The 16,609-nt window shown below is 40.8% G+C and overlaps 1 protein-coding gene across 2 annotated transcripts in view; it reads left to right on the top strand.

Moving 5' to 3' along the window:
• The window catches only part of cdh10a (cadherin 10, type 2a (T2-cadherin)), a 66,496-nt gene extending 55,762 nt beyond the window's left edge, over window positions 1-10,734 (top strand). For both annotated transcript variants that reach the window (XM_057823953.1, XM_057823954.1), the window contains 3 exons: window positions 3,049-3,157; window positions 3,276-3,527; window positions 9,590-10,734. In XM_057823953.1, the coding sequence (XP_057679936.1) occupies window positions 3,049-3,157; window positions 3,276-3,527; window positions 9,590-10,080 (852 nt within the window). In that variant the 3' untranslated portion in view covers window positions 10,081-10,734. The remainder of the gene's footprint in view (window positions 1-3,048; window positions 3,158-3,275; window positions 3,528-9,589) is intronic.
• The last annotated feature ends 5,875 nt before the right edge of the window (window positions 10,735-16,609 follow it).

Raw genomic sequence — 16,609 nt, 5'->3', positions numbered from 1 at the left:
ATGACGTCAGCGGGAGACTGGGCTCATCGGTTTTACTATTCAGCCCATTGAGGGGGAATTATTCCGAACGAGGAAAACGCAACGAAGAGAGCCGCAAAATGTCATCGTTTCAGTCTCTCTACTCCAATATTTTTACAGGATATTCTTTTTATCCAAGTATTTTTCCCCAATAGCTAAATAAATGGCTTGAGAAGGACCAGACAGCCCGTCGAGGGGGAACTATTGACAACGAGGAAAACGCGACGAAGAGATCAGCAAAATGTCATTGATTCTGTCTCTTTACTTCAATATTTTTACAGGATATTCTTTTTATCCAAGTATTTTCCCCAATTGCCAAATAAATGGCATGGTCATGACAAATAACAGTCTTGTGCTAAATGGGATAAGAATTGATAAAAATGCACTTATTCAGGACGACATGGCAAAATTACTCCATAATGGTCAAAACTGTCGACTTCACTTTACTGTCGCACCTCCCGAACGATATTTTATGACACCTAAATCAGACAAATGTCATTTCCCTTCCCCGGCTTCGGAGAATGTAAACAAACCAAGAGGCGTGACAGCTAGCTGACATGCTAACACGAACCGAGTGATGTTTCAAAGTCTTCGAAGCGGTAAATCACACATAACTAGCCCGGATTATTTGACATGACGACTGGGTTGTCGATAGTCTTTGCGGATTGGCAAACCGCCCGGCGGAGAGCAATTTATAGCTCGTTCCCCGGAGGAGGGGGGCTGCAGTTGTTGTGCAGCAAACGTGCAGCTAATGTGCATGAGGAGAGCTTTTTACATGCCTATCAATGATCAAACGTTGCATTGCGTTGCATAGAAACCTCGCTCTCGATGCCTTAACTCATTCACTCCCAGCCATTTTCACCGGAGCAAGGCCCTTCGCTCCCGGCCGTTTTACTGGATTTTGACTGATTTTGCAAGGCCCACAGAACATTCTGTTCCATTGCTATATAAACATGGAGCCCACCAAAAGAAAGATTAGACTCTTTTCTTTCAGCAGAAAAAAAAGTTAGTTCATATGTTTTTCCATTCTTTAGAAATCAGCATTAGAAAATTGCTTAGTTTGAGCAATTTTCCAATTTCTGATGAAAAAAACAGAGAAATTGAGCTCTTTGTAAAAGCATACATTTCAAACATAACTTTGACTTTAACACAGCTACTTTTCATTTTTGTGACATCCGAAACATCAAAATAATTTTTCCGTTCTGCAAAATAACATAAACAACAAGACAAATAGAGCTTTTGATCGCAAAGTAACATTTTATTTTCAAATAACTAAACTATTGAACTGTTGAACTATTTGCGCACATAACAACGGGGAAGGCTCTCGGCTGCTCCTGGTTGAATGAGGTGGCTCCCAGTAATTTGATGAGTCCGGATCAAGATCAGTCTTACTTTTTTCATCATCTTTATCGTTGGTTTCAACCTCGGGCTCAGGAGTAACGCAACGTGAGCTCTGCAGAACGCGTGTGGAACCTGACGCTGTTGTGGCCGTCACCGTCTGTCTCATCATGATAGATTTTTTTGAATCCTTCTTTGACGATGGTTTCGTTTTCTTTTCAAAACACTCCTCCAGTGTCGTTTGCCTTTTTCCCGATCGTTCTCCACATTTTTAAAAATTCTCTCGCGTCTTCACGAGATCCCTCCATCTTCCGTTTCCCGACTATTTTTCTTCACTTGGCCCGAGATGAATTCTTACAAAATGCGCTACTGCCCTCTAGTGGCCATTTTTATTGCTTTAAAATTTGTTTTGAGCATTGTGCATTGCAGTTTAGGTCAACGGAACCTAGAGATGCCTCTTGTAAAAAAAAAATTATAAAAAAACGTAACAGACGTATAAATACGTTTTTGGAACACTGAAACAATTAAAAATAGAATGTATTTATACGTTTTTGGGAGCAAATGAGTTAAAGAGGGGGCTTTTGGCTTAGCGGTTAGCATGCTTGCCTCCTCTGCTGGATGCGCCGTGCAGCGAGGGTGCGAGTCCTGACCCGGACGAGGGGGACTGATTGCGTCATGCGGCAAGGCTCCACGCAGACCGGTTACACAAGGAAAATTACACATACTACGCATTAAAATACAAAATATAGTTTTTTTGTAGAATGCAGATAATAGATTTATGCTTATATACCATGGAATGCACCATTCAAGCGCTAACAGAAACTAGCATTCATTTGCCTTATTTAACTGTCAAAACTATTACAAAATTTCATTTCTTTTTCTTCTTGAACTAGTGTTACAAAGCAGGCCCTTCTCTGAGAACTGCTGCCTCCCAGTGGCCATGGAGTGCACACACACTCAAGACTGTACTTTTTTTGGATAACTTTTTGTAACAGAACTGGATATTTTCTATTTATAATTTTTTGTTTGTTTGTTTCTAAAGTAAATCAGATTACAAGCATTTGGAAAGTGCTAACTAAATTTGTGTGTGTTTATGTTTGGTTCAGTTGTTCACAAAGTTCTTTTTTTTAATATATATTTTTGGAACAAATAGTAAGTATACAGTAGTGCAATTAATATTCAATTGATCAAGATGGATTAATTATAAAGTCCCTAACTGGATTTTTGTTTTATTTAACCAAGTCCCACTGCACACATATAGAATACTAATTTAATTGAATGAAACAACAAACGAACTGACAACCATTTCATATTTTAACAGCTCAAAAACTGTAATCTAGTTTTAAATTCATGCCCAAAGAGAAAAAGTAAAGTTGCAAGAACAAACGCCAATCCGAACTGTCATTGGGCAAAGCACCAGGCGCGTTGGCAGCAAAAGCGGTCACTCGCTGACATTGAGAGAGGAAGAAGGTTGCTGTTAGCGGCGCGCCGTTATGCGTACGTGTCGCCATCCAAGAGTTGTTGTTGTTCGCAGCGGAGCCAAACGAGAAGCTGCTAATTCTTTAATTGGCTCATTTGCAGATCATTGTGATTCCTGTTATCTTTCAATCATTTCAATTCCCTAAACTAGCTTCACATTGCTAACATGTTTTTTTTTTTTTTTTTTTTTTAATTTCCTTCTCTCTCAAACAGTTAATTCAAACAATCAGTGCCGTGGATACAGACGAGCCACTGGTTGGACACAAGTTTCTTTTTAGCATAAAAGCAGAGAATCCAAACTTCACCATTAATGACCAGGAAGGTAAGCGGCTCTACCGGCGACATCTTGTAAAAATATGAGCAGTCTAGCTCTGCTAAACTTTTGACAAGGTTATCAAAAGGTTGGTCATTACTCCGTGTTCTCCATCTTCTTCCTGCAGATAACACCGCCAATATCCTGACACGGCGGGGAGGCTTCAGCCGGCGCGAGATGAGTGTCTATTTTCTGCCTGTGGTTATTTCAGACAGCGACTACCCCGTCCAGAGCAGCACCAGCACACTAATCGTGCGCGTTTGTGCTTGCGACAGCCGTGGCAACATGCAATCGTGCAACCCTGAGGTCCTGCCCTTCTCCGACGGGCTCACTACTGGCGCCCTGGTGGCCATATTGCTCTGCGTCATCATTCTGCTCAGTGAGTTTTGTAACGAGAAATCATGATCATGAAAAACAGTGTAACCAAACAAATAAGATTCCACCAGATTAGATTGATGATCGTAAAATGCAGGAAGGGGTCAGGGGTGGCAGGGCATAAGCATGGACCTACAATTTGAATGAACATCTTTATACAGTCCCTGACAAAAGTGTTGTCGCTTATCCATTTTGTAGAAAAAAATAGCTAATAACCTGACTTTTAATTATTCAACTGGTTTCACAAATGGCTCTTATGAAAGCTAAGACCCTCCCAAATGATGTTGAATGTAAAAAAAAATATATTTGTGTCACTGAAAAAAAAATTATTATTTAATGAAGACATAAAGGTGAAATTTTGGCATGACAAGTTTTGTCGCCTACAGAAAGTAATGTGAAAATTGAACAAAAAATGTACTTCAAACACAGAAATATGTGACATAACATAAGCGAATTAAGTAGTGGTGCTGTGAGATCCAAATTTAATATTTTGTATGACTTCCATGGGCTTCGGCAAGGATTCATACAATTTATTGATGAAATCATCAGGTCAGTCACTTAGCGTTTATTTTACGTATATTGACGAAGTACAATGCTACTATGTTAGTAAATGAGGCTAGCTGCCGCCTGGCGTAAAAAGAGCTTTTTTGGCGAAAATTCTTGTGGATAAATGCTTAAATCCCCAAATTCTTCATAGATATGGCCGTAAAACAGTCTCGTTTCTTGGTTAAAAGCAAAGAAAGCGTGCAGTTAGCGTCTATTTTACATATATTGACAAAATACAATACTACTATGTTAGCGAATGAGGCTAGCCACCGCCTGGCATAACAGGAGCTTTTTTGGCAAAAATTATTGTGAATAAATGCTTAAATCCCCAAATTCTTCAAACATATGGTTGTAAAACAGTCTCGATTCTTGGTTAAAAGCAAAGCAACCAAGCAGTTAGCGTTTATTTCCCGTATATTGACGAAGTACAATGCTACTATGTTAGCGAACGAGGGTAGCGGCCACGTAGCTTAATAGGAGCTTTTCTGGCGAAAATTCTTGCGAATAAATGCTTAAATCCCCGAATTCTTCATAGATATGGACATAAAACAGTCTCGTTTTTTGGGTAAAAGCAAAGAAACCAAGCAGTTTGCGTTTATTTTGCGTATATTGACGAAGTACAATGCTACTATGTTAGCGAACAAGGCTAGCGGCCACCTGGCGCAACAGGAGCTTTTCTGGCGAAAATTCTTGTAGATAAATGCTTAAATCCCTGAATTCTTTATAGATATGGACGTAAAACAGTCTCGATTCTTGGTTAAAAGCAACGAAACCGTGCAGTTGGCGTTTATTTCCCGTATATTGACGATGTACAATGCTACTATGTTAGCGAATGAGGCTAGCGGCTGCCTGGCGTAACAGGAGCTTTTCTGGCGAAAATTCTTGTGAATAAATGCTTAAATCCCCCAATTCTTTATAAATATGGACATAAAACAGTCTCGATTCTAGGTTAAAAGCAAAAAAAAAAACGTGCAGTTAGCATTTATTTTCTGTATATTGACGAAGTACAATGCTACTATGTTAGCGAATGAGGCTAGCGGCCGCTTGGCGTAAGCAGAGCTGTTGTGGCAAAAATTCTTGAGATTAAATGCTTAAATCCCTGAATTCTTTATAGATATGGACGTAAAACAGTCTCGATTCTTGGTTAAAAGCAACGAAACCGTGCAGTTTGCGTTTATTTTACGTATATTGACGAAGTACAATGCTACTATGTTATCGAACAAGGCTAGCAGCCAACTGGCGTAACAGGAGCTTTTCTGACGAAAATTCTTGTGAATAAATGCTTAAATCCCTGAATTCTTTATAGATATGGACGTAAAACAGTCTTGATTCTTGGTTAAAAGTAAATGAAAATCAGTTACGAAAATTAGCCGCCTCCATGTGTAAACAAAGAAGAAAATTCCTGCGAATCCATGCTTCAATCACGCATGCATGGTACGAAAAATATAATATTTACCTTGAATCCTCGAACAAATCACTCCTGAGACAATCCTTCCAGTTTCTATGCGGTACAGCTTTCGTAGTTAAATCCAATCTTAAATCCGACATGAGCTTGTGCCGTCTACTAAATGAAGTTCGGCCCCTCTGATAAGGCGTCACGCAAAGAACTGACGAAGTGACACGTCAATAGTGATGATGTCTATGGCTCTTTCAATCTTTCAGTGTAATTGACAGCGCTGGACATCCATTCAATAAATTTGACGTCCTGTGTCGTCAATGGCAGCCAGTGAATTAAATCAGTGCCCTGTAATGGTAAAACTAACAATTCATGAATGAAAGGATTAATAAATAATAATGTTTGAAATACTGTGAATTCTTCCTGGATGCACTGTAAAGCAGGGCCAAAAGCATGCAGGGATTTGCTAGTAATTAGGTTCAGAGTACACAAAAATTGACTGGTAGCCAGTGAATGTGCGAAAGGGTGGGGGAGATGTGCTGCCAGGGCTTTGAATGGGTGAAAAGCTGGCAGCAGAGTCCTGGACATACTGTACTGGAGCCTGTCCATGGACTTGTAAGGCACCCCAGATACAGAAACCGGTTGCATTGGTCTCAAAGTTAATTGATCCGAGGTCTTGGCGACAGTTGTTGAGCATTGGGCTAAATCATGGATTGCTTTTAAGGAACAAAGCCGAACTAGGAATACATTTGCTGAATCTGACTTGCTAGGGAGTCTCCTGGGAGAACTTTCCATGAGAATTTAGAAGTTCTCCGGTCAAAGAGCATCTTTGGTCAGTGACACTTTAACCCAATTGCTCTGCTTTCTAGGAAACCATCATGAAATCTGCTCACCTTCTGACAAGTTTTGTGCTAGACAAACTATCACGCTGGCCTCAGCTTGGGTTCACCAGGACTTCCTAGTCCTCATCATTGCATCCCCTCGGTCACCTCCTAGAACGCGATGGCCTATCTGTCAGAAATGATCACAGGGCGCCACTCAAACAGCCACCTTGCACCCCCGCGACCCCGTGGGCGCCGCGTTGTAATTAGCACTTGGGCGGGGGGCGAGCAGACAACCACGCCGCCCGCAGAGAGGACAGAAAAGGTGAAGGACTCGTGCTTGTGGAAAATTCTGAGATTGTTTTCCACTCTCACTCGGTAAAAGAATTGCCAAAAGAATAAAAGGAGATTTGAGAGGTTGCGTGCCAGCTAGCATTAAAAGTATCCTGCGAGCGGGGTGCATTTTATACAGTCAGCGTGCCATTCAAGGGAACTGAAAGAAAAAGCTTTCTCACTGAATCTTGAAAATAGGAGGTGAACGCCTGAGGCAATGCTGAGGATTCATCAATGGTAGCAAATGTGTTTTCCACTCTGCACTTTAGCTCCTGTGCACTCACTTTGCCCGCTACGTGTTAGCATGCACCACCTCTCTGTTTTAGAGGAATTTTCTAGCCACTTATTAGGGGTGCACGATATCCATTTTTTGGAACCGATACCGATAACTTCCTGTTCCTCAAAGCCGATACCGATATCGATAACCGATAATAAATATATATCATTTTTTAAATGTATAACCTGAGTTTTTGAACACCTGGAGGTTTAAAAAAAAAAAAAAAAAAGAAAGAAAGAAAGAAAAAAGAAGTGGTGGATTCAACATAGATTTGCCTTTGATCTCACCAGATTTTTAATAATGACATGAACAAAACAGTGCGTTTCACTTCTGCGCTGCTCGACAGCCAGCTAAGAATGAATGCACTTCCATAAACCACAAGGCTTGGTCTTTTCTTGCTTTTATGGGAAGACACTAGTCTTAATATGTTGAAAGTACAACAGAAAAATACACATATTCAATACTCAATATACATCAAACTGCACAATACACTTAAATACACAACTATTATATGAATAGCATAGCACACTAGCTTGAGCTACTAAAGGATTGGTTGGCTTCTATAACACAACAACTTTGAAGTTCTGTACATATGACCCCTTTACCACAAAACTAAACATATATTGCACATCCATATGTTGTACATAGTAAACATAAAATACTTAGACATATACAGTGGGGCAAATAAGTATTTAGTCAACCACCAATTGTGCAAGTTCTCCTACTTGAAAAGATTAGAGAGGCCTGTAATTGTCAATATGGGTAAACCTCAATCATGAGAGACGGAATGTGGGAAAAAAAAAACAGAAAATCACATTGTTTGATTTTTAAAGAATTTATTTCCAAATTAGAGTGGAAAATAATTATTTGGTCACCTACAAACAAGCAAGATTTCTGGCTGTCAAAGAGGTCTAACGAGGCTCTACTCATTACCTGTATGAATGGCACCTGTTTTAACTCATTATCTGTATAAAAGACAACTGTCCACAATCTCAGTCAGTCACACTTCAAACTCCACTATGGCCAAGACCAAAGAGCAGTCGAAGGACACCAGAGACAAAATTGTAGACCTGCACCAGGCTGGGAAGACTAAATCTGCAATAGGTAAAACGCTTGGAGTAAAGAAATCAATTGTGGGAGCAATTATTAGAAAATTGTATGACATACAACACCAGTGATAATCTCCCTCGATCTGGGACTCCATGTAAGATTTCACCCCGTGGCGTCAAAATGATAACAAGAACGGTGAGCAAAAATTCCAGAACCACACGGGAGGACCTACAGAGAGCTGGGACAACAGTAACAAAGGCTACTATCAGTAACACAATGCGCCGCCAGGGACTCAAATCCTGCACTGTCAGACCTGTCCCCCTGCTGAAGAAAGTACATGTCCAGGCCTGTCTGCGGTTCGCTAGAGAGCATTCAGATGATCCAGAGGAGGACTGGGAGAATGTGTTATGGTCAGATGAAACCAAAATAGAACTTTTTGGTAGAAACACAGGTTCTCGTGTTTGGAGGAGAAAAAATACTCAATTGCATCCGAAGAACACCATACCCACTGTGAAGCATGGGGGTGGAAACATCATGCTTTGGGGCGGTTTTTCTGCAAAGGGACCAGGACGACTGATCTGTGTAAAGGAAAGAATGAATGGGGCCATGTATCGAGAAATTTTGAGTGAAAATCTCCTTCCATCAGGAAGGGCATTGAAGATGACACGTGGCTGGGTCTTTCAGCATGACAATGATCCCAAACACACACCCAGGGCAACAAAGGAGTGGCTTCATAAGAAGCATTTCAAGGTCCTGGAGTGGCCTCGCCAGTCTCTAGATCTCAACCCCATAGAAATTCTGTGGAGGGAGTTGAAAGTCCGTGTTGCCCAATGACAGCCCCCCAAAAAATCACTGCTCTAGAGGAGATCTGCATGAAGGAATGGGCCAAAATACCAGCAACAGTGTGTGAAAAGCTTGTTAAGAGTTACAGAAAACGTTTGGCCTCCGTTATTGCAAACAAAGGGTTCATAACAAAGTATTCAGATGAACTTTTTGTATTGACCAAATAATTATTTTCCACCATGATTTGCAAATAAATTCTTGAAAAATCAAACAATGCGATTTTCAGTTTTTATTTTCACATTCTGCCTCTCATGGTTGAGGTTTACCCATGTTGACAATTACAGGCCTCTCTAATATTTTCAAGTGGAAGAACTTGCACAATTAGTGGTTGACTAAATACTTATTTGCCCCACTGTATAGCATAGCACACTAGCTTCAGCTACTAGAGCATTGGCTGGCTTCTATAATACAATAACTTATGAAGTTCTGTACATATGACTCTTCACCACAGAACTAAACATACATTGCACATCCATATGTTATAGTAAACATAAAATACTTAGACCTATATTTCCGAGGCGGAAACATAACAGAAAGCAATCACGATTGTCAGTGCTACCGCTACCACTACTACTACTACTACTAAACTACTGTAACAAAAAATAGATGCAGCAAATTTTCCTGACCAGCAGGTGGCAGCAATGCCCTGCAAATGGTCAACTGATTTCCCATACAAGTGTGTAAACTGTAAAGCCAGCACAGTACATATTATCGGTCCTATTAATAATGTTATTGGATTTCTCAGGCTGACGTCATAATTCCTGTTATCGGACCCCTTCTTTTCTGTTGTTTCTGTGCAGTGATTGTGGTTCTGTTCGCGGCCCTAAAGAAGCAACGAAAGAAAGAGCCTCTCATCATCTCCAAAGACGACGTTCGAGATAACGTGGTCAGCTACAACGACGAGGGCGGCGGTGAGGAAGACACTCAAGCCTTCGACATCGGCACGCTACGCAACCCGGAGGTGATGGACGCCAACAAGTTGCGCAGGGACATCATCCCCGAAATGCTCTTTTCCTTTCGGAGGACATCCCCGATAAAGGATAACACGAACGTCAGAGACTTCATCAACGGGAGGCTTCAAGAAAACGATTCCGACCCCACCGCGCCCCCTTATGACTCGCTGGCGACGTACGCGTACGAAGGCAGCGGCTCGCTGGCGGAATCGCTCAGTTCGCTGGAGTCCGCCGCCACCGAAGGGGATCAGGAGTATGATTACCTCAGCAGCTGGGGACCGCCGTTCAAGAAGCTGGCGGAAATGTACATCGGGAGAAGCCCGGATCGGGAGACCTAGACAGATCTCCGTTCGGTCTGATTACGGCGAGCTAGCCAGACCGACTCTTTGCTGGCTTGCTAACTAGCAAGTCTGCCGCCAGCCTACCTATGTATCAAGCGAATTATCTGTTCATGTCCGATGCCCTAGCTAGTGCGCTAGTCCACTAGTTGTCTGTTTGACCCTCACACGTGCACTGAAGGTCAACAGGGATTAGAACTTGACTGGGGCGGTCCGGTTCTCCGAGTTTTACTGTTTTTTGGTCATAATAAGTAAAGATGCCTTTTGACTTTTAGGACTTTTTTGTGAACAATGGCGTGGAAATGTGTTTTGTAAGTGAGCAGAGCGCTAGCAGTATTGTATCCTCTCAATGTTTAATGGCGCCGGATTGTGTTTGGGAGCCCAGTCACTCCAAGGAAAAAGTGTACATGTACAAAGTGTTTTTCAACATCCTATATAATCTTTGCTATTATTTGTCTGACGAGCAATGTCCATGTGAACGGTCGGTGCAGTTAATTTGTCAAACTGGAGTCATTTCATTACGTAGGCGTAACATGTAACCAGAAAAGTGTACGTTGTAGGAAAACACTGGATTCATGCCGCTTGAATGCCGAGTCATATTGTTTTATATTTATATTTTTCTACTTATTTTTGTAATAAAATGAAGAAAAAGTTGCTTTCTAGGTTTCTGAGGGCTGTTTATTTATAAGAAATCAACTCTAAGGACTGTATCATTGATTGCGGGAAGTAAGAGTGCCTTTAATGAGGTCCAACAAATGTTCAGACTAATTGGACCTCAGTGGCTAACGCCGAGCCTTAAAAAGAGTAGGGGAAAAAAAGCCGCTGCCTCTCCTCGGGGTTCTATCTGGACGCGCCATGTGAGTGCATGATTAAGCAGAACATGTCGTGTTTGATGTAAGAAAGGCATTTGCATGTCACATGGAATAAAACATGACACATGACCCCCAGTGGTGAAGCAGCTGAGGGATATCGGAGCAGTGGTGCTGGCCCACATTAGCTGGAGCTTCGCTCGACTAGATCAAGAATCTTCTTTAACCATCTATAACCTTTCATGAGGCATTTACATTTGCTTACGCAAGAGGCCTCAAAGGTTCAACTCCAACCGAGCAAACATCTCGGTGGCTGTGGCGTCATACGGCCGCTTCAAAATGGAAAATGTTTTTATGCCCCCTGGGGGCACACCGGAAATACACTTTAGCTTGGTTATTCAGGACGTGTCTTGTTGTGCTTTCGCGGTACTGAAATATGCAAAGTGAAATATTGCGATGCAGCCCACCTGCAGTGCTTGTTCATGTCTTGTACCTCGGCTATTTTCAAACACTGAGTCAACATTTCCCCAGAATCCTTCATCTGTCGTGAAATTGCAGCCATTTACATCTAAAAATGCATGAACTATGTATTTACAAGTTGAGAGGGTGAGACTTCAAAATTGAAATTTGAAGTGCTTAGAAGTTGGAACTAGGTGTGGGAACCTCTTGGTACCTCACGATATGATACGATTTGCGATACAAAGCTCACGATAACGATCTGACGATATGGCGATACAACGATTATCGATACATTGGTCAGGAAATCATTCTAGGATATTCTACAAACAACTAATGAACAGAAAAACAAGCTTCTGCTGTGAATCGGAATGAGTATATCACTTGTAGTCGTCCAATCCGTTTGAACGTCTATGGCCGTCAGTGACAGCCAATGCCAGGCAATGGGTTAATTTTGGGCCGTTTAAGGTCCTTTACCTATAGATTTTCAGTTACTCCCTTATTGATTCTGGGGTATTTTATGGGTCACTTCCTGTTTATTTTGTGTTACAGAACAGGAAGTGACCTGGGAATCACCGAAATCATTAGGCAGTAAGGGTGTAACGGTCAGTGTTGTTAATTTTACTTTAAAAAAGTAATTAATTACAGTTACAAATTACTTCTCCCAAAAAGTAATTGCGTTAGTAACTCAGTTACCTGAATTTAAGAGTAATTAGTTACTTGGCAAAGTAACTAGTGATAATTTTCATGTTTTTTTTTTTTCCCCTCAAAAAGAAACCAAAACAAAACAAAAAAAAAGGTCACACAATGTGAAGTTTAAAGGCTTTTGGGACAATTGGCCCTAGCCCAATTCTTTACCCTCCACTGAACTAGACACAAGGGTATTGCGATAACTAGATAGTAACCTTTGCTATGTGTGGAAGTCATTTAAAGTTGTGAATCAACCGTTAAAGTTGTTAAAATTGCTCCCGCTATTGCATTAGTTCCCTTCTGTCTACTTTCAACATGTGTAAGTTTTAAAACTGTTTCATCATGTAAAGATAGATTTAAGTCAAGATTTTGCCGATTTAGGGCCATTTTAGATTAAAAAAAAAAAAAAAAAAAGTAGGTTCGCTAGGAAGGATCTCTACAACAGCCTTCCTGAGAGGTCTACTGCTTTAAGATGGCGGCTGTTTACTAACGCATGTAGTCCTTAAACATGTTGCCAATGCAGCCGTGTCTATCATTTGCATCTAGTTCTATAATATGTGATATCTACCGTATCATGTGGGCGTAGTTTGTAGGCTACAGTCAGGTATTATTGGAGCCACCTAGCATCGCGTTTGCAACGGCGTCTTCCTGCTCTGCTCTCTCGTCTCCGTGAGTCCGTCTCTCTGACTTTTTTTTTATTCAACCAACTTAGTAACGCATAGTAACGCACGCCTTTCCCGCCTCAGTAACTGTAACGGCGTTGCCAAGATGAGAAAAGTAATTAATTAGATTACTCACTACTGAAAAAAATAACGCCGTTAGTAACGCCGTTATATTGTAACGCCGTTATTAACAACACTGGTAACGGTACATGTATTTGTATTGAACCGTTTCGGTACGTGGTGCTCGGTTCGGAACGGAGGCGTACTGAACGAGTTTCTGACGTAATGTAACCCTTACTTTTTGAGGCTGTGAGTCGATCGGGTTACAGTTTCTTTGTGTAGATTATATTTACTCCGTCTTCTCTACTATAACGAGGACCAACACGGTAGGACAGTATAACCCAGAAACATCAACGGCGCGACCGCCGCAAGGATGCAGTGAACCGCGGGCGTTAAAGTCAATCAGCCAATGCACACCAGTTGCAGTGCGGCCGCGTGTTAGACGTGTCCCAGAAGCGGCTCAACACGACGCACGCGAAAAGAACAGCAGAGTTTATTATTTGACGCGAGACGCGGAACCTCCTGCGTCAATACTACTAGCTAGGATCGGGCAGACCTGAAGTCAGTCGTGTAAAAATATGGTGGATCCGGTCGATTTTCAAACTAATATGCAATCGTAACCCACTTTTTGAGTCCATCAGATCTCTTGAGTGGTAGATCGGGGCACAGTTGACTTGTCTTTGTTGATTTACTGCTGTCTTCTCTGCTTTAATAATAACCAACACGGCCCCGTGTTCAATACTAAACCCTCCTACCACAGCAAAACAAGTAGGAACTAATATTCACATAGGAACTAACGTTATACAACATAAAATATACAATATAAATGAATACTACATCACATTAGTAAAATACAAACACATAATAAAATAACAGCCCATTGAAATAAAATAAATTGAAATGAGCTAAAACACCTTTAAATAAATAATAAAAATACACAGATCCTGCTTACACAATTAAATTTATTAATTTCTGTGTGGCACTTTAACTTAAGAAAATCCACCAACAAAGCTTTTGAAAACCGTTCATAAGAAAAAAAATTCATTGAGGCATTTCATTTGTAAAATACATGTTAAAATCTTTGTCATTGGGATTGCTTTTCTCTTTAGCACAGGACTTTTTTCTTCTTTCTTTCAGAAAGAAAGCTGAACAATACGCGGGGTCTGAAAGGCAAATTGTTGTTGGATTATCTTTAAATACCCGCTACCTTTTGAGCAGGATTCTAGCTTTGCATAGGCTAATGTTCCTATTGTTGCAAGCACAAAGGTGTGTAAAAAACAACTAGCACATTTATATTTTGCATTTTGTTTTCTTACTGTACCAAAAATGAACTGAACCGTGACCTCAAAACCGAGGTACGTACCGAACCGAGATTTTTGCTTACCGTTACACCTCTAATAGGCAGTGACTCAAACTCAACAGGAAATGACCTATAAATGCCCCAAAATGAACAGCAAGTGACGTGTAAATGCCCTGAAAATCAGACAGAATAACTGTAAATGCTCTGGTTTCGAATGAACAAACGTTCCCAGTCTAAATGATTGGGTGTCGAGCACCATCAATGCAGCCTTATAGTTAACGAGACACTATTATGGTGGAAGATTTTGGTAGCAACTTGGTTCCTTTTTTTTTTTTTTTTTTTTTTTTTTTTTTTTTTTTAAGTTGGAACCAGGATGGGTCATGCTTTAACTCAATGGTTGCCACTGGCGGTGCTAAACATCCAAGCATGAGGGGGTCCAATCATACTTCAACTGTGAATTGGAATGAGTTATCACTAGTAGACGTCCAATCCATTCGAACTACGAGGGTGGCTGCGGTTCCACTTCAAATGGGTTTGAAAAACCTATTCACAGGTCTTAACAAATATCAATCAGGGATATTGCAGCTGATTTATTTTGGTCCAAAATGTACAAACAGATGTGAAAATCTGTCAATAAGATTTGTTTTGGCAGGAAAACAATCAGCAAAATTGGTAGATTAAAATCCCCAACCAAGATTCCAGATTCGTAAATCCTCTCAGAATGTTATTTAATCAAGTGCTGATCTCTGAAATCAAAACTACCGTATTGGCCCGAATATAACACGGCCCTGTAAGACGACCCCCTCTTTTTCAAGACTCAAGTTTGAAAAAAGACTTTTTGAACACCAAATTAATTTTTATACAGAAAATAATTACAGTACTGTAATCTGAAACAAATGTTTATAACAATATATTTGAGAGAAAAAGCATGTTATTTTGCCTCATTCAAATCTTAATATCTGAACATTTAAATATGTAAACTAAAGTGCTATCACATTTGTAAATGAATGGCTTCTGGTTTTTGAAATGTAAATAAACCAATCTATTGTGATAAAACAACAAAATTGCAATAACTGCATTAACCATCAAAGTGAAGTCTAACTGTAACTGCAGTCTTGAAACAAATCTGAATAAGGAAAAACATTGCAATAAAATAATGCAAACTGGTTAAACTTGAGAGTAGCTGAGATCTGTCATGAGAGAACATCGCTTCAATGATATCTGGCGCCATCTAGCGTCGTGAATGGGTATAATGTCTAGTCTCCGAATATAAGACGACCCCCTCTTTTTCAGTCTTATTTCAATGCAAAAAACACCGTCTTATATACGGGCCAATATGGTAATTCATCGGATCAGTTTCTCTGTGATCCAGGTCTTTAAGATCACGGTTCAAGTCACAAAGTCTACAGACACCTTCTACTACACGCCCTGTCAATGTTTTCAGGAGGTCATAGTCCTTCAAGGAACATTGGCAGACGGTGTTGGCCTTAACACCTTTGGACTTCCCGCTATCTCCTGATTATTTGTACAAACAGGAGAAGCCAAACGTGTACGTGTTAGTCGTTTCTAGCTGTGCGTGGTCTTGAAAAGGCTTACACTTAGCAGGTCATCCATCTTGTGCTCTGCTTGAGCAACTGTTGCTACAAGGAACTGTGGACAGAAGCCATGACTGAGCAGCTTAGCAGAATCATGGAGTGAGGAGGTGTTAGTCATCGTCACTGCACCTCTGATACTCATATCTTCATCTTTAAACAAAGTATAACTCAAGACAACAGATCTTATCAAAGTTAATCAAATTGTAAAACAGAATCAGCCACCTTGTTTTTGGTAAAAGCTTCAGTAAGTTACGGTCTTCAATCAAATATTTGCCCACACTCCAAACAATCTCACCAATTTTCTACCCTGGTGAGATCTAGCAGTTCTGGGAACGGCTGCCGTCAACTCGAGCTTGAGAATCCGAAAAAAAAATAATAGTATTTTTGAAACTACCGTATTTTCACAAGCATAGGGTGCAACTAAAGTCTAAAAATTTTCTCCAAAATGGACAGTGTGCCTATTGTGTGGACTGAGTACCAAAACGTATCTGACTGAGGAATTTATGAAAAGTCAGCCGTAAGTGACAGCCGCATGAGAACCTTAAAGGGAAAAGGTTGTGCGTGATAGTAGCATGTGATGAACTCAGAGCTTGCCATCATTCCGGGAGGCTTGACGAAGGAACTCCAACCACTGGAAATCAGCGTAAACCAGGAGTTCAAAGTCAAGTTGCGAGCGGCTTTGTAGCAATGGATGACCAATGGCGAACACAGCTTTACGAAGACTGGAAAGCAGTGCCACAATTTGCGAATGGATTGTGGATGCTTGGGCTAAGGTTTTGTTTTTCGTGTTTTCGTCAAAGCCGGCATCATTTCCGTGGAGGAGACTCACTCTGATAATGACGAGAGGGAACCTGCCGTATTTGATGGAGACCTAGCCCAGCTGTTCAATTTGGATACAGAAGATGAGGACTTTGATGGATTTGTGGATTGATTAAGATTGATGTGAGTACTTTGTTT

Source organism: Corythoichthys intestinalis, chromosome 20 (genome assembly GCF_030265065.1).
Source record: "Corythoichthys intestinalis isolate RoL2023-P3 chromosome 20, ASM3026506v1, whole genome shotgun sequence".
Lineage (NCBI taxonomy): Eukaryota > Metazoa > Chordata > Actinopteri > Syngnathiformes > Syngnathidae > Corythoichthys > Corythoichthys intestinalis.
The sequence above is the reverse complement of the archived record's forward strand: the minus strand, read 5'-3'. Positions and strand labels throughout refer to the sequence as shown.